The sequence below is a fragment of the Saccopteryx leptura genome, chromosome 2, assembly GCF_036850995.1.
Source record: "Saccopteryx leptura isolate mSacLep1 chromosome 2, mSacLep1_pri_phased_curated, whole genome shotgun sequence".
NCBI classification, from domain to species: Eukaryota; Metazoa; Chordata; class Mammalia; order Chiroptera; family Emballonuridae; genus Saccopteryx; species Saccopteryx leptura.
The window spans coordinates 37,816,471-37,835,372 of record NC_089504.1 but is presented as its reverse complement, the minus strand read 5'-3'; the positions used below and the strand labels follow the sequence as shown (position 1 = coordinate 37,835,372).

The 18,902-nt window shown below is 43.8% G+C and overlaps 1 protein-coding gene across 1 annotated transcript in view; it reads left to right on the top strand.

Moving 5' to 3' along the window:
• LOC136394506 (phospholipid-transporting ATPase FetA-like) overlaps window positions 1-18,106 on the top strand; it is a 152,780-nt gene extending 134,674 nt beyond the window's left edge. The window contains 12 exon segments of the mRNA XM_066367742.1: window positions 4,024-4,188; window positions 6,034-6,145; window positions 7,568-7,673; window positions 8,053-8,200; window positions 8,742-8,925; window positions 10,566-10,789; window positions 13,630-13,713; window positions 15,353-15,598; window positions 15,769-15,907; window positions 16,912-17,042; window positions 17,137-17,199; window positions 17,201-18,106. Coding sequence (XP_066223839.1) covers window positions 4,024-4,188; window positions 6,034-6,145; window positions 7,568-7,673; window positions 8,053-8,200; window positions 8,742-8,925; window positions 10,566-10,789; window positions 13,630-13,713; window positions 15,353-15,598; window positions 15,769-15,907; window positions 16,912-17,042; window positions 17,137-17,199; window positions 17,201-17,287 — 1,689 coding nt within the window. The 3' untranslated portion in view covers window positions 17,288-18,106.
• Window positions 18,107-18,902: the final 796 nt, after the last annotated feature.

Below are 18,902 nucleotides of genomic sequence, written 5' to 3'. Positions count from 1 at the left end.
TCCTGGTGTCCTTCCCACATCTCAACATACCTGGGGACCAGACGTGGAGCACCTCCATTCTTCAGGGGAGAGAGTGGCTCTGGAGAGCTAGCTATGGGGTTTGTCTCTGTCCCTTTTGGTACTGCCAGGTGAGGGAGATGGTATCTGGGAGGGTGGGGGCCACACTTTAGCTTTCTCTCTGCCAAGTGTGGGCTGCAGGTAGACCATGGGAACACTAGCTGTGACCCCATGCTTTGGCCGCTTTGGTTTATCTCCCCCTCTGCCCCTCTATCTCACCACTCCTCCCGGCAGAAGGAGACCCAGTCATTCCAAGTTTCCCACTCCGTACGCCTCAGACAAAATCCAGAGAGCCTAAGCTTCCCTCCTCGCCATAGTCCAGCAGAGAAAAAAAACACCCCAATCACTCCAGGTTTGTCTCCTCTCCTCTTCAAAGCCCACCATGAATACATTTTATCTTCCACCCCCCTTTACCCTGTCCTACCTGTAGTCCATTTGGTGCATGGATCTTTCAGGCATGCCTGCTAGCCCAGCTGGGGTTCTTTTGCTACATTATAATTGTTCAATTTGTTGAAATTTCAAGGGGAGAGATCAGGAGTATTTCTCATGCCACCATTACTCTGACGTCATGTCGCCATTGTGTTTCTGTATGGGTGTATATTGGTGTCCATGTCACTTTATTTGATGGAAGAATAAAACTACCTCATTCTGTGGGATTCTGACTGACCATATTGTCAAGGTGTTGGATGGCACAGGACCCCAGGGGCATGACAAGGATTGTGTCTTTGTGGGAGCACTTACCACAATTAGAGTAGTTCTCTTTGTGATACCTGACTCTGGAGGTCCCGTGGTCTGACCTAGAATTTGCATCAGGATAGGGCCCGCTGGTATGGGAGACCCCATCTCTCACCAGCTATGATTAGAATAGATTGTTTTAGGGTATGGAGCAGAAAGCATGTTTAGGGGACTCTTTGATACCATCCTCTGTTATCTACAGAATTAGAATCCCCCAGGTTACCTCCCCACTACCTTCCCCACTCCACTTCCATCCTTTAGGATTTGAGATAAATTAGAAAGAGAGTGGCTCCAGCTGCTAGCACTAGAAAGCAAAACTGTATCCATATTCTGTGGGGCTTCTATCCTTATACTTAGATATATAGAGGGTTGGGGGAATAGGACAGCGAATGCGATGAGGGAGGGGCAGATCAGGAAAAATATTTTAAAGAAGAAACAGATTATAGAAAATACTATTTAATTAGGCCATTTTGGCTTGACTCTTTATTAATACATAGTCAGAAATTAGAGAAAAAATAGCCAATGAGCACATGAAAGATGTTTAATGTCATTAGCCATCAGAGAAATACAAATCAAAACCATAAGATACTACTTCACATCACTAGGATAGCTAAAATAACAAAGATGACCAGACAATAATAAGTATTGGAAAGGATATAGAAATTTTAACCTTTATACATTGTTGATGGGAATGTAAAATGATGCATCTATTTTGGAAAGCAGTCTAACAGTTACTGAAAAAGTTAGGTATTGAGTTATCATATAACCCAGCAATTCCATTCCTAGGCATATAGCCAAGAGAAATGAAAATATATATCTACACAGAAACTTGTACATGAATGTTCATGGCAGCATTGTTCACAATAGCAAAAAAATAGTAAAAACCCAAAAGGCCATCGGTGGATGAATGGATAAATAACATATGGTACAATGAATTATTCAGTCACTAAAAGGAATGACATACTGACATTTGGTACAATGTGGATGAACCTTGAAAGCATTGTGCTAAGTGAAAAAGCCAGTCACAAAAGGCCACATATTGTATGGTTTCATTTATATGAAATGTCCACAATAGGCAAATCTATAGAAATAGAAAGTAGATTAGTTGTTGCCAGGAGCTAGATCAAAGGGAATGGAAATGAATGCTAATGGGTGTGGGGTTTCTTTTGGGGGTGATGAAAGTGTTCTGGAATTAGATTGTGATGATGGTTGCACAACTTTATGAATAAAATATTTTTTAAAAACTGAATTGTATACTTAAAAGCAGGGGTCCTCAAACTTTTTACACAGGGGGCCAGTTCACTGTCCCTCAGACCGTTGGAGGGCCGGACTATAAAAAATACTATGAACAAATCCCTATGCACACTGCACATATCTTATTTTAAAGTAAAAAAACAAAACAGGAATAAATTTAAAATAAAGAACAAGTAAATTTAAATCAACAAACTGACCAGTATTTCAATGGAAACTATGGGCCTGCTTTTACCTAATGAGATGGTCAATGTGCTCCTCTCACTGACCACCAATGAAAGAGGTGCCCCTTCCGGAAGTGCAGCAGGGGCTGGATAAATGGCTTCAGGAGGCCGCATGCGGCCCACGGGCCGTAGTTTGAGGACCCCTGCTTAAAAGGCTGGCTTTTATGTTATCTACATTATATCTCAAGTGTTTTTAAAAGTTAAGTGTTAGACACAGGATGGCTCTTATGTCTTATTCTGGTTCCCAGAAGCCACAATACTTTTTATGGGCTAGTTTGGAGACCCTTTTTACCTCTCAGAACACATGAATTAGGTTATATTCTCAGAGAGCATTTCCACAAACTTGCTTCAGAAAGAGTCATAAAACATTTTCAGATCTTTTGACTAGCTTCCTACTACTAACCTTAATAGAAACCCTTAGCAGAGCGTGACTATGCTACAGCCTATTAACCACTGATGATAAACATATGAGTCAAGCTTCAAAACCCCACTCATGCAGAAGCATAGCTCTAGGACCTCCAGAACAGGGATCCGCAAACAGGCCATACAAAAATAAGTGGCAGTCAGGATTTGGCCCCAGAGCCCTGGGTTGCCCACCAGAAGAGAAAAGAAAAACGGAAGGGATAAGTAAGAAATACTATTAACACAGGCTGCTAAATTATTTGTTGACGTATTAAGAAACTGTCAGTGTACTGTTAAACTTGCCAACCCCTGTTATCAGTATCCTATGCAAAATCAGTTTCTGCCATTTCTTTTATTTCTTAAGAACTCTGTAAGATCTCTCAGGCTTCTGTTTCATAGCTTCCCCTGCCAACAGTACAGAGGTTTAAAAGATGGCGTTCCCTACATATACTGCCTTATGTTAACTTCACCTGACAGTTATCCTCGAACACTCAGAAGTTGCACAGGGAACTAAGAGCAAAATATTAAGATGATAAGTTCTATTTCTCTTTGCTCTTATAATGCCAAAGTAAATTTTCTTGAACCCTCATTATAACAGTGATCATGTAGAACTGTTATTCATGTGCAGTTCTCAGTATACAAAATCTGCTTCTAATCCACCTTCAGTCGAATATGAGTTCTGCCCTAAGCCATCCATTCTCACCCAGCCCTCCTTGTGACCGGAAATATACTGCTACATGATAGCCAGCTATAGTTAGGATATATCTTGGTGGCCAAGGAGCAAGAAGACACTAGCTCACCCAGAGAGCATTTCAGCAGTGGCCTCACTAACACTAGCTGTAGACAAATACACAATGCATGTGTGATTTGAGATGTTCATTGAATATATGATGAAGGTAGGCAGAGAGGGAGGAAAACAAAATGAATATGTGCTTATAAAAGTAGTAATGTCTTTGATAATTTTATAACAATTTCTTCTTTTTACTTTATTACTCTCTTATTCTCATAGACACCGTTCTGCTCTCTGTAGGGGGTAAATTATTATCCTAATTTTACAAGAAAAAAATCTAGAAGGCTTGGTTTTTCCCAGGGTCACACAGCAAATTACCTAACTAAAGTTGAACCCTGTCAGAAGTACTCTCGAACTTTATCCTCAGCTATGCTGGCCCAATCTTTAGGACATTTTGCTGAGAAAGCTCAACAGTTACTTTCTAGTTAGACTAGGTACTAGTTCCATGGTACTAACCATTAAACCCTATTTTGCCGGCACACTGGGCTTATGGGATCAGTCTGCCACTTCCTTAACTCAGCCCTAACCCAGCCCAGGTCCACTCAGTGCACCCACATCTTCCAGGACTTCGCCACTGAAGGCCTTCGCACCCTCGCTGTGGCCTATCGAGAATTGGACGAGTCATTCTTCCATGCCTGGAGCAAGAAGCACAATGAAGCCTGCTCTTCTTTGGAGAATCGGGAAGATAAAATATCAAGTGTCTGTGAAGAGATCGAAAAAGACTTAATGGTTAGTGTGAGGAAGCCAGGGACAGACTGGGGGCCCGATGGAGAATGGCAGTCAGCAGACTGAGCAAAGGCTCTCAGAGTGGCTTCTAGCAAATCAGCAAGTTCAGGCTCTCCCCGGACATTGGATATCCTGGATCTTTGAAATCCATAAATAATGAAAAAAATGTACTGTTATAAATCTCATCTTTCTGGCAATATTTCTTATCCCAAAGCTGCTCACAGAAACTAATCTGGGAGAAATCAGGATCTGAATAACGTACAGATTAGATAATCCACAACTAATTGATGGAATACTCAAGACAAAAATATCACTCATTCATTTGACATATTTATTAAGTGCTTCCTACATGCCAGGCACTTTTTAAAGCCCTGAGCATATAGCAGTAAACAACACAGACTAAAAAGTAACATATATAGTATGTTAGATGGTCAAAGTGCTGTGGGAGGAAACAAAGCCGGAAAGATAGCTGGGAGTATCAGCATGTGTATAGGGAACAAAGTAGGTGCTTAGTCTTCACTGTGAAGGAGATACTGAGCACAGACCTCAAGACGGTGGCAAGCCAAGCAGATCTCTGGGGGTTTAACTTGACAGAAGGAGTGCCAAGAACAAAGGTCCTGAAACAGGAGCAGGCCTAACCTGTTCACTGAACAGCAAGGCAGCTAGGGTGCTGGTACCATGAAAGTAAGGAGAAGAGAATAAAGACAAAGAGGTAGTAGAGCATCCTGAAAGGCCAATATAAGAACTTATAGTGAGATATGGAAAAGCATTGAAGAGTTCAACCAAAGCGGTAATGTGATAGCTTTGAAAATGGTGTCTCTGGCTGCCATGTACTATAGGGGAGCAAGCACAGGCCCAGGGAGACCAATTAGAAGGTAGTTGCAATAATACAGCTGGAACCAGATAGAAGTAGTGGAAGTGGTGAGGAATGGTCAAATTCTGTACATTTTTAAAAGAGCCAACAGAATTTGCTGATCAATTAGATTATAGGATATTAGAAAAAGAGAGGTCAAGGATGACCCCAGAGTTTTTGACCAGACTGATACGGGATGGCTCTGATATAAAAAGAGAAATCACTGATACCAAATGGGAAAATGTGTAGGTCCTAAAGGTCACACATCTTCTTCTATAGTCAGTTCAGTGGTTAGTATTTCTAGACTTTCCTTCTAGAGGCCCAGCAGAAATTAGTAGTTTGTCAGTTCCTCAGACTCAGTCCTAGAGCTCATCCCTGTGGTCAGCATTGTTGCAGTTTCATAGAGAGAAGGCATGGTGTTGGACTGAGATGTTGGACTAAGATGTAGGGGCTCCCTTGTCTGGAACCCACTGCTTTTGGAGACCAAAGCATGCTATGAAGGGAGGGAGAAGTGAAACAAACAGCTAGTTTAGAAGTGCCTTGTTATTCCTGCCTAGAGAAAGCAGCAGTTCCAGACAAGGGGGCCCCTACATCTTATTCCAGTTTTTCTTTCAACTCTACAAAAGCTTGAGTGAACTTCTTTTATTTGTATTTACTGTGGCCCTCTAAGGTTTTAAGGCCTTTTCCCATGAAAAGGGAGATAACCAGATTAAAAGCATCTCAGTCCAACACCAAACAAACAGCATGATGTATGACTTAGGTAAGTCTCTTCCCTCTTTGGTCCCCGATATTCTGTGTTCCCAAATTTGATTTCAGCATATGGTTGAAAAGCTGCATCTGTTGAAAGGTAGAGTGTGCTATGTTTTATATCACTGGGGTCCTCGTGCCACAACAGAGCCCGTTTACAGAGGATGCTGAAGTGCAGTTGAAATGTTGGGTTGCAGTAAATTCTGTGACTCTCCTTTTTCCTTACTCATTGATATCTCTGTTCAAAGTTGTTAGGGGCCACAGCCGTGGAAGATAAGCTGCAGGATGGCGTACCTCAGACAATCAAAATGCTGAACAAAGCCAAAATTAAAATATGGGTTTTAACTGGAGATAAGCAAGGTAAAGGGGAATATACCTCACCTGATGATCCTCTTCCCTATCCACCTTAGCCATTGCTTTTTCTTTGTTTCTTATCCATTTATTTGAAAAATACCATATAATATAGGTCAAGTCCTTACAGAACAACTCCATTTCCAGCCTTACATACAATTTGCCAACTATGTACTTTATGCCAGATGCTGTTTAACCATTGAGGACACAGACGTTTGTCATTGGAGGCTCACAAGCTAAACATTTATGAGTTGTCTTTGACTGTACCTTCTCTGTTGTACCAAAGACTTCTTCTCATACCATCAATTCCTCTGAAAATCCTCTTGGCTCTGTCACCACCATAGTTCAGCCTTTGTACCCTGTTGGCTAAACTTCTGCAAAAACTTCTGTACTGATCTCTCTGTCTGTTGCCCTTATGAATTTCAGAACCATCAGTTTAATCTTCCTAAAACACTTTACTTTTATGATGTTACTCCTCTGCTCAGGTACCTACAGCAACTCCACATGGTAGTTGAACTCCACTGTCTGGCCTTCAAGACCTTGATAATCTGTTGCTGCCTGCACATCCTTATCTCCATCCATATCTTCAGTATGTCCTAAAGCAGGGGTCCCCAAACTTTTTACACAGGGGCCAGTTCACTGTCCCTCAGACCATTGGAGGGCCACCACATACAGTGCTCCTCTCACTGGCCACCACTGAAAGAGGTGCCCCTTCTGTAAGTGCGGCGGGGGCCGGAAAAATGGCCTCAGGGGGCCGCATGAGGCCAGTGGGCTGTAGTTTGGGGACGCCTGTCCTAAAGCAAGCTAATTCCTACTCTAGGGCCTCTGTTTGAGTCATTTCCCATTTGAAATGTGTTTTTTTCTTCCCCTAAACAAGTCTTATTCATCCTCAAGGCCTTTCTCCAAGAGATGTTTTATGACAATTGCAACTCTCCTCTGAATATCAATACCACTTGCAGCCAAGGTTCAGGACTTAATTTTTGTTTAATTTTCCCTTTAGTTTAAATTTATTCTGAATTTCAGATTTCTTGATATAAAGGAAAGACTACAACCTAAACATACCTCAGTCTTCCATGAAATCTAGCATAGAAATGTGCACAGTCTTGGTCAAGGAGATATTAATACATCCTGATTGCCTGGAGAAATGGATATAAACTGGAATTGCTTTAAGAAACAGGGGAAGGATTTGTAGAGAAGGCTAAGCCAGAATGATCCCAGTTATTGATAAATAACTCACAAGTCTGTATCAAGTAGACAATCTCCTGTGGATATTTGAATATGGTCTCCACTGACTCATGAAAATAGACTTTGACTGCATCCATGGCAAATGTGGACAAATGGACTCTGTAGCCCACTGTGCCTATGTAAGTGTATACTGTGAAAACATCTTGTTCTAGCCAAAATGCAACCTGTGTTCCCCCTTCCCTGCAGAGACTGCTGTGAACATTGCCTATGCCTGTAACATATTTGAGGATGAAATGGATGAGCTGTTTGTCTTGGAAGGCAGGGATACTGAAACTGTTCAGCAAGAGCTCAGGTACAGATGAGAGAGCCGCCATAGCTTGTCCCTGGACACAAGATTTCCTACCCATCTCTTTACTCAACATGACTCCCACACTACCAGAAGAAATAGAAAAGAAATGGAGGAAGGGAAAACAACAACCTAAAATATTGGAGAGAATTTTGTGAAGAAGCATTAGGGCTTAAGAGGTTGGAGGGGGGTGGGAGAGGTGGAGAAGTGTGGTGTGTAGATGGTCAGGAATCTAAGGCAGGGACAGGTCTCAGGAGGCATTCCAGTCGGAGGTCTGGCTGGTGCTTTGCAGAGGCTCTATATCCACTTTGCCCACTTTCACTCCGAGGCACATTTGCCTTCCTAAGTTTCAGGTCAGACACTAACCACTACTTTTGGCTTTCAGGTCAGCAATGAAGAAGATGAAACCTGAGTCTCTACTGGGATCAGAGCCAATAAACAATGACTTCACCACGAGACCCAAAATGCCCTTTAGGATACCTGAGGAGGTGCCCAGTGGCAACTATGGCTTGATCATCAATGGCTACAGTCTGGTGGGCAACACAGAGCTACAGTTCTGTTTTCTTCTTCCAAGGAACTTTTTTCCTAGGTCCAGCCCACTTCAGTAAAAATTCAAGACCCATTAGTCACCCTATTCCACTTCCTTTCAGGCGCCCTTGCCTGACAAACACCTTTCCTGAGCTTTCTCTAGGCAGGAATAATAAGGAAAGAGAAGCCAAGAGCATATTCGTTCCTTATCCAAATTCTTCACTACTGATGTGGCCTGTCACCTAGTGGAAGGGGGAAAGTGAGCAGAACTAGGGCCTCCAAAAAGAAACTTGTTCTTATAGCCCAGTCAACTGATTAGACCCAGTGAAAGACCCTGACCCGTTTCCCACTGGAGGCTGGAGCAGATGTGAGGATGCCTAGAACTGATATGGGAGTTTGGCCTCTCTTGGGGTGGAGCACCTTATGAATAGCTGTACCTGACCTCTGTAGTACAAGAGAGCATGGAGGGGAGGAAGGGGCTTAGGAAGGTCCTGCCCTGAGAACCTTTCGGGCATTCTGAAATGTGGGTGTGCCCTGGTGCTGCAGGCCTATGCTCTAGAAGGGAACCTGGAGTTGGAACTGCTGCAAATAGCATGCATGTGCGAGGGGGTGATCTGCTGCCGGATGACACCCCTTCAGAAGGCCCAAGTGGTAGAGCTGGTGAAGAGGTACAAGAAGGTGGTGACACTGGCCATCGGGGACGGGGCCAATGACATCAGCATGATCAAAGGCATGTGAGGGATAAAGGGCAGTACCCCCCAGGCATGGTCTTTCCCTTTCTTTCCTCTATGGGCAAAACTGATCTGGGTGACACTGTTTTCATCTACATCCATGATCTTCTTTACCAGCATTCCCACTTATTTACACATGCATACATCAGCCCATATCCACAGGTTTGCACACATATTTAGATACACACAGCTCCCATAAGATCAGTGCATATATACACAGAACAATAGGCTGTGGTTCTACCATACCATCTTTCTGAGATGGCATCAAAGCCCACAGAAAGGACCCCTGGGCAGCAGTCATAATCTGTTCCTTTTTTGAAGGCTGTAGGCCTGCGCAAAGTTAAGCTGAACACAGGGTCCTTCAACCAGAGAATTAGCTGTGAGGCCTAGTGCAGGGATCTTTTCCTCCCTAAGGCAGAGTTCTGGAGCGTTTTCCTGGCTCCCGAGGACTTATTGATGCTTCGGGCCAGTAGAAGCAATGACTGAAACTGGTTTTAATTTCAGCTGCCTGTTGTTCATTCAGCAACTTGTAGTTCTGTGAGATATGAACAACATCTAGAGGTCCTCCAGTCCAGACTCTCTCCATACAGGAAACACTAGCAGATATTCCACTTAAATACTAGAAAGTGTTCTTTCTCTCTTCCCCCAGTTTCTAGAACTCTTCTTGTTTTTAAGGCCTTAGAGCAGTGGTCCCCAACCTTTTTTGGGCCACGGACCGGTTTTATGTCAGAAAATGTATATTTTCACGACCAGCCTTTAGGGTGGGACGGATAAATGTATCACATGACCGAGACAAGCGTCAAGAGTGAGTCTTAGACAGATGTAACAGAGGGAATCTGGTCATTTTTTAAAAATAAAACATCATTCAGACTTAAATATAAATAAAATGGAAATAATGTAAGTTATTTATTCTTTCTTTGTGGACCGGTACCGGTCCGCAGCCCGGGGGTTGGGAACCACTGCCTTAGAGGTTTTACTTAATCTGTTAAGCAATAAAACTAGTATGTGCCAAAAAAATCAATGAATTTGGCCTGTACTACCACAGACTAATTAAAAGTTTTAGAAACTTCAGTCTTCTCTTCCATCAAGTATAGTCTTGCTTTATCTGGACAAAATCACACTAAGCTTCCTGAAGAACACAAAGTATATATATACATCACTTATTCCTCCAAACAGTTGGATTTTAGCTCCTTAGATAAACTTAAGTAATTACATATGGTGTCAGACTGGCATTCATTCTACATTTTTAATAGATTTAAGTGGATTCAAGATATATCGAAATATGTTTACCTCAGCATCTAGACAGTAAGGCAGAGCCCAAATGGCTATAGTAGATGCAAAAACCATCCAGGACAGCTTTCTAGAACTAGACATGCCAGGCATTCTTCAGCAGCAGCAACATGTAAAGCGAAGTGCAGAAGAAGGAACTGTTTTCTGACTTATGGGATGGGGGGATTGCAATCCACAAGGAGAAAAGGCTCTACAAAGTAAGTGCCATTTTGAGCTGGGCCTAACAGTGTTTTCTAAATGTAAAATAAAGGATTTATATAACATGATCTCAGCTTTCTTTTACACTTTCCAGGTTGGAATCCCAGCAAACAAGATCTGTGGCTGAGAAGTTTCTGGGTTTCTTTTACAGCTGCCCACATTGGAGTTGGCCTCAGTGGCAAGGAGGGAATGCAGGCAATGCTCAACAGTGACTTCGCCTTCTCCCAGTTCCGCTATCTTCAGCGCCTACTCTTGGTCCATGGCCGCTGGTCCTATAATCGCATGTGCAAGTTTCTCAGCTACTTCTTTTACAAAAACTTTGCCTTTACTCTGGTGCACTTCTGGTATTCCTTCTACAATGGGTTCTCTGCCCAGGTAAGAGGTCAAGTGGCATTTCCTACTTTGGTCAACTGAGTCTTCTCTATTCACTCCTACTTCAGCCAGCTCAGACTGTTTTTCTCCTCTGGAGACCAAATGCATGAAAAGCTGCTATCCATCCCTGAAGCTTCTCACCCATGCTTATCCCATCCCCTAACCCTACACTTCACCTTAGATATCCAAACTCTGGCTCCGACCTGGCCTTGACTCCTCCTACCTTCAGAATGCTCCCATAAGATATTTCACTTTTTACCTGATATAGAGACCTAGAGTTTCCAAACATATATAATGGGGGGAAATTGATATAGTTTCTTTCTATTTCTTTAAGCTTTCAAAGTAATCTCTGTGGAACAGGCTAAGCCCCAAGGGGCCATTGGGTCTTGCCAGAGAGGCTGGTTATGGTGTTCACCTATAGCCATACTTGAAAACACAGCTTCCCTTTATTTCTCCTTCCCGACCCCAACATCCTCCACTCCATCCCCCAAAACACACTCTTGTTGCTCTAATGAATGCATTTTTCAAACTATAAGGGTAAGTTTATTTAGAAAAGTCACAGAGGTAGAAGAAGTGAACCATAGAAGAAATAGGCTCAGGAAACAAACTACAGAGGCAGAAGTAGGGAAGGCCCTTGAAGTTTAGGAGAAAGAGTCAAGAAAAACATGCCTGGGGAAGAGGGTGGGGAAAGGTGCAGGCATGTACCGTAGAGAGAGTTGCACTGGGTCCCCTATCCTGAGGGCTTTCAGGAGGATCTCAATAGACTATTCATGAGCTTTCCAGGTGTGTCTCCTCAGGGGGTTGTTAGTCAGTGCAGCTGGTCCTAAGGTCAACCATGGCATCAGTCACTGTCTGGTTTGGCTGCTTTTCTGAGCCTGGAACTGAAACACCGCTGAAGCCTAGATGTCATCCCCAGGTGTTAATACAGTGTGTCCGTAAAGTCATGGTGCACTTTTGACCGGTCACAGGAAAGCAACAAAAGATGATAGAAATGTGAAATCTGCACCAAATAAAAGGAAAACCCTCCCAGTTTCTGTAGGATGATGTGCGCATGCACAGATGATGACGTAACACCGTGTATAAAGCGGAGCGGCCCGCGGCCATGCCAGTCCAGATGTGGACGGTACAGAGGGAAAGTTCAGTGTGTTTTGTGGCTCGCTAAATTTGAATCCATGACCAAAGTGCAACGTGAATATTGGCGCGTTTATAACGAAGCGCCACCACATAGGAATAACATTACTCAGTGGGATAAGCAGTTGAAGGAAACCGGCAGTTTGGTGGAAAAACCCTGTTCTGGTAGGCCATCAGTCAGTGACGAGTCTGTAGAGGCTATACAGGATAGCTACCTAAGGAGCCCTAAAAAAATCTGTGCATGAGCCCACATCGAACTGCACTGTATAGGTATGAAACTTGGAGTTTTCCTTTTATTTGGTGCAGATTTCGCATTTCTATCGTCTTTTGTTGCTTTCCTGTGACCGGTCAAAAGTGCACCATGACTTTACGGACACACTGTATACTTAAGGGAGTGGTCACACAAGGCCTTGTAGATTTGGTACCTGGAGCTCTCTGCCCTGGTGAGCCTTGGCCTAGCTTTCTTACTCCGCTTATGCCTATCTAACCACCTACTACAGTTCTGCAGATGAAAAAGGTGCTATAATAAATCATAAATTTCTAACTGGGCCAGTCATGGTGGGTAGTCACACCCCAGACCTATAGCTTCTTTGGTGAAAGGTTTTTAAGCAAGCCCTGTCTATTGTTCTTGTGTATCTAGATCTGCTCTAATAAATTCATCCCACATTTGAATATTTAGTCTCTCCCAAAATAGTGAGGAGAGGTGACACCTGGATTTTGATGTTCCACAAGGAGTCCCTTTTCCTATGAGAAGTTTCTCAAGAGTCTCTCAAAGATTCCCAAGAGAAACAACCTTAGGAACAATGGAGGATCCCTACTACCTCTGTTGCCTTAGGCTCCAGGAGAAACAGACTGGTCAGCAGACAATAGTGGACGTGTATACCAGCAGTGTCTAACAGCAGGTCTGGTTTATGGGAGGTGTAGGTGTGTGTATGTATGTGTTGCTGCTGACCTCTTGTGGCTGGTAAGGAAAGGAGTCCTCGCTAGGCCCCAGGATGAAATAGCTAGGGAAAGGTCACTAGGCCTATTCGGCTTGCCAGTGTTAGAAAGTGTCCAGTTTTATAGAGAGCTATTGAATGCCATAAAGCAGATAAAGAAAAAATCCCAGAGGCTTACATGTCTGGGAGTGCAGGGGTACAATGTGCATTCCCTAGCAGCCACTCTGGGCCCTTTCTGTGTAGGGAGGGGCAGTACAGGTCATGGTCCAAATCAACCTTGTAAATTTGGCCTCAAACAAGCTTGATAGAACCTTGCCCTCAGCCTGGCAGCCAGATTTGTAAATAGATTAGGAGCAACGAGAGACTAGAGTCAGCCTTCTTAGTCAGATTTCTGAAACTGAAATCCTGCTCTCGGTTAGTGTAGTGATGTGTACGTGGGGGACATAAGGAGTTCTCTGGGCCTGACCTGTGGTGGCGCAGTGGATAAAGCATCGACCTGGAAATGCTGAGGTCGCCGGTTCGAAACCCTGGGCTTGCCTGGTCAAGGCACATATGGGAGTTGATGCTTCCAGCTCCTCCCCCCTTCTCTCTCTCTGTCTCTCTCCTCTCTCTCCCTTTCTGTCTCTCTCTCTCTCTCCTCTCTACAAATGAATAAATAAAATAAAAATAAAATTTATAAAAAAAAAAAAAAAAAGGAGTTCTCTGGGACCAGGAGGTGGAGCTGGGACTTTGGAGAAGAGCAGAATCTAAGAACTCTCCTTGGTATTCTTCCAGACAGTTTATGATACCTGGTTTATCACTTTCTACAACCTGGTCTACACCTCCCTTCCCATCCTGGCCTTGAGTCTATTTGACCAGGTAAGACTAGCAACAAGCCTCTGAGGGCTGAAGCCCCTGGGCCCTTGAGGAGTATTCCCAAGAGTGAGGAGGACAGGAAGAGCTGGGCTCTACAAAGTCAAGTGTAAATGGGCCAATCTCTACAGCAAGGAAGGGAGCTCATCACCTAGACAGCTATCATGGGATAAAGTAAAGAACCCTCCACACAGAATAATCATCAGTTTTAGAAATCAAAGTTTTCTTGCAGCTGGTTTGTCTTTGTAGATAGAAATATGAAAATTGTGCTGTAAAATAAATTGAGTCTGTATAAAAATAGGGAAATAAAATGGTCATTGGGGCAGTACTAGGTAAAGCAAGGGGCTTCAAGAGAGGAGAGACCCATACAGAGATAACGAGATAACCCAATGCAGGGAGGCCTAGATGAGGGTCCTTGAAGGCCAGGCATGGGAGTATGGGTATGGTACCTTTGAGTTATCAGGAGTCAGCCTAAGGAAGCCATCTGTCCCTGTCAGAAATTTCCTTGGTATTGGGGGTCCTGGTGCCCTACCTACCTCTCCTCTTCTACTCTGATCTCCAGTCCTGGGCACATGGAATAGAAAAGGAGTCTCCACGAGGGCAGCTTGAGCGCAGGGTCGCTGGCTTGGATGTGGGATCATAGACATGACCCCATGGCTGCTGGCTTGAGCCTAAAGGTCACTGGCTTGAAGCCCAAGGTCACCATCTTGAGCAAGGGGTCACTGGCTCAGCTGTAGCCCCCTAGTCAAGGCACATATGAGAAAGCAATCAATGAACAACTGAGGTACTGCAACAAAGAATTGATACTTCTCTCTCTCTCTTCCTGTCTGTCAGTCCCTACCTGTCCCTCTCTCTGTCTCCCTTGCTAAATTAAAAAAAAAAAAAGAGTCTCCAAAGAGGAATAAGGTAACTGAAAGAGAATATCATGGCATCATAGTTCCTGATCTACAGCAGGGTAGGAAGGAAAATTCTCCATAAAGTAGCTGTTAGCCTGAAAGCAGCAAGAGGGATAAGTTGTGTCACTCAACAGTCCTAACCAGTTTCAATGGTCTAATTCTAAGGACCCACAGCCTCTTAAAACAAGCCCCAAGCTTTGTTATCCAGAGTTTCAGATTTAGGAGACAAGGATGATTCAATGTCATCCACAAAGAGAATCCTCTTACCTGAGTTGACCAGGAGCTGTGGGAATGGGAGGAACATCACAGAATATGGATACCTCCAAGGGACTAACTGGTCCCCATTGACTTCCCCCTCTCCTCCCTCTGGCTTTTGACTATTCAACCAAAAGAACACTTAAAACTGGGAACTCATATCCCAACTGCCTTCCCAACCCCAAGATCCAGTCTTCCCTTCCAGCTACCCCAATCCTAATTGCCCCTTTTCTTAAAGTCCCCAATCCTAACTGCTTCTAAGTCCTTCCCACCATCTTGACCTTCTAGCTTTCTTCCATTACCTAGATCCTTGCCCAGAGAGTAGGACTTCAGGAAGTGTCTGTGGTCACTGCTGTTCTCTGGTCCCACTTCTCAAGTAATCCATGAGGAAACTCCTAGGCAGCCTGGCAGCAGACTCGTTGTGGGGAGAAGCCTCTATTCTGATGGAGATGGGGCCTTCATGAGCCTTCCTCCCTACCTTCTGGTGCTTCCAGGATGTGAATGAAACGTGGAGCCTACACTTTCCAGAGCTGTATGATCCAGGCCAGCATAACCTCTATTTCAACAAGAAGAAATTTGTGATGTGTTTGGTGCATGGGATCTACAGTTCCTTTGTGCTGTTCTTTATACCCATGGGGACCGTTTTGAATGCAGTGCGCAGTGATGGGAAGGAAATGTCTGACTACCAGTCCTTCTCCCTGATAGTACAGACCTCCTTGCTTTGGGTGGTCACAATGCAGGTGTGGATAGTGGTGGGGTAGGGTAAGGGGAATGGATGGGGAGATTCTCTGAAAGAAAAGGAAGGAAGGAAGGTGGGAAGGGAGAATCCTCCATTACAGAATTGGAGAGAAGTCAGGTAGCTGATAGGTCCTAGGTTATAGAATATTGCACATAAGAGGATATTTTTCAGATTGCCCTGGAGACCACCTACTGGACGATTATAAACCACTTCTTCATCTGGGGTAGCCTGGGTTTCTACTTTTGCATGTTGTTATTCCTGTACAGTGATGGCTTGTGCCTAATGGTCCCCAGTGTCTTCGAATTCTTAGGTAAGGCTCTGCCCACTGTGTGGCAAGGGAGTGGGAGGTAGGGGTAGGCAGTATGAATCAAATATATTTGCTTAATGAATGCTTACAGAGAAACTATTACTATGTGCTAGGCTCTATGCATATAGATAGGAGTAAAACATAATCTTTGCCTAAAAGGACTCATAGTCTAGCTAGGGGAAATATCTTACCTTATAGAGTTTTAAAATATTTTTCAAATTTCTTATTTAATTTGATCTTTACAATCTTCCTCTGAGGTAGTCACACAAAACTATCAGCATCATTTTAGAAACTAGAGGTTTTAATTTTGTGTGTGTGTGCCCTGACTGGGAATTGAACCTGCAGCCTTGGTGTATGGGGACTACGCTCTATCTGATTGAGCTGCCCATCCAGGGCGGAAACTGCTTTTTAACGTATGAATGGATTTTGGCACAGGAGGAGCAAGTGCGTTTCAGATAGATTCGGAAGGTACCTTAGAGATCTGTATGTACCGCCCATTGGCGAGAAGTTTTAAAATTTTAAATGACTCAAATCTAGGTCTCCTGGTTCCCAGTCCTATATTCTTTCCACCATGGCATACTGCCAAGTTAATATTGTCTCCATATTAACTTCCCTATCTCATCTCCACTCTGATGAGGACAAGATAAAGAGAAAGAGTAGATATGTAGATGTAGCTGACTCCCATCTCTCATCAAGCCACTCATTTTCCCCCTCCAAAGTCCCTCATCCCATTTTTATATCCAATGCTCTAGGATTTCTATAACCTGCCTCCCACCTCCCCTGCCTCGCCCAGCCTTTAAAGGGAGACAAAGTCATGTGAATCCAGTGACTTTGGCTGTACAAAGATCTCACTGCAATCCTTTTGCATTTATTTATTTCTCAGGAGCCTAAACTGTTTCCAAATCAATAACTTCCTTCTTTGGACTACAGAGGTATCTAAGTCTGGCTGACCGCCCCTTTCTCTAGGCTTGGGTTCAGCCTTTCCTCTCCTGGCTCATTGTTTACAGGTGTGACAAAGAACACTGTGAGCATGCCACAACTGTGGCTGAGTGTTGTCCTCAGCGTGGTCCTCTGTATGTTGCCTCCCATTGGGTACCAGTTTCTCAAACCACTATTCTGGCCCTTGCATGTGGATAAGGTGAGTGGAACTACTGAGATATAGTTCAATCCATGACCCTCTTTGCCTTTGCTTTTGTGGATAAAAACCCTGTCCTCCCATGCTCTGGCTATAGGTTATTGACAGGATTCATCGCATGAAACATGCATAGTCACCGCCAGTCCAGGATAAACTGAAACATGTAAAGCGCACAACGTTCTGCCTATGCATTCTCCCACAAGAGAGAGACCCTCATCACTTCTAGCAAGTTTATGAAGTCCAAGTAGCACAAGAAAACAGCTACTTAAAAAGTAGAAACCTTTAGGGAAACCCCAAAGGAGTCAATCATTGCTCTTCCTCCCTTGTAGTCACCTAACTTAGGAGAGTTTAGGGTCCCTGGGAAAGCAGCATACACCTGCTCTTCCACTCTCACTCTGGGGGTTAAGCCTCTTCATTCCCTAGGAGGCTGTGCCCCAGGTAAGGCAAGCAGAGGTAAAGAAAGAGCTCCCAGCTATCTGTCAGTGTTGCAGCATTTCAAGAAAAAGTGACGTTAGGCCTCCCTTCTACCAAACCTTCTAACTTTTAGTCCAGTCAAGCACATGTAGGAGTAGTGGGTGAAGAGGAGCAGTGTGGGAAAGGGAAAAGAAAGTAGAATCTAAGAACCTTGCTCTGGGCCTTGTTTTCCCTACGCAGAGCGACCATTAGCCCTGCCAGGGGCCCACACAGTCATAGTGCTATTTAGGTACCCTTCTCAGGTTTATCTGCAGGAATTCAGGAGGAGTCTTTTGCTGGCCTTGGTTAGCAAAAGGAGAAGACATCTATGAAAAGTTAGTCATAAGAAGGTGAAGAAGAGCTTCTGGACCAAAAAGAGAAAAAAATGGAGGTGGTTCTTGCTTTAAAGACAGCTCAAGATTTTGCCACCTTCTCCTCTCTTTGATGCCTTTGACCCAAAAACTAATACCTTTTCAGGCCTCAGAAGTAGGAGGGGGAGACTGCAGGGGATTAAATCTTTCCTTGAGGGGATATAGCCATAATTGGTGAACATCTATCTTCATTCCATAAAATTATTTTGAGAAGAAATTGTATGTACTTGGGAAATTGTTAAGAAGTCAATGGAATAATAAAATGCTTATTTTGGAATGGAGAGATTTCTATGGTCTGTGGGGCCCCAGAGACAATAATATAGTCCAAGCAATATCACTGAACCATAGACCCCACCACCCTTCCCATTCAAATTAAACCAGTATTTCCCTTACCCCCTTTTTCTCTCCTTTTAAAACTCCATCCCACTTTTTTTTGTGAGAGAGGGAGAGAGAGAGAGAGACAGGGACAGGTAGGGACAGACAGACTGGAAGAGAGAGAGAGATGAGTAGCATCAATTCTTTGTTGCAGCACCTTAGTTTTTCAATGATTGCTTTCTCATACGTGCCTTGACGGGGGTGGGGGAGGCTCCAGCAGAGCGAGTGACCTCTTGCTCAAGCCAGCAACCTTGGGCTCAACCAGCAACCATGGTGTCATGTCTATGATCCCACGCTCAAGCCAGTAACCTCATGCTCAAGCTGATGAGCCTGCACTCAGGCTGGTGAGCCTGCACTCAAGCTGGTGACCTCAGGTTTCCAACAGGCTGATGCTCTATTCACTGTGCCACTACCTGCTTAGGCTAAAAATGGTTAATTTTGTGTGAATTTCACCTCGATTTTTTAAAAGAAGCTCAGATTAGGCATTGTCTCCTCCAAAAGCTTAATTCCTCAAAGTGACTTATATACCTATTATATTTATTCAGTTGTTCCCCTGTGCATACCTCTATCAGTGACACTTTTCACAGGGCACTTTTTTGAGAGATGGAGACAGGAAGGGAAATGGAGAAGATAGAATGAGAAGCATCAGATCATAGTTGCTTTC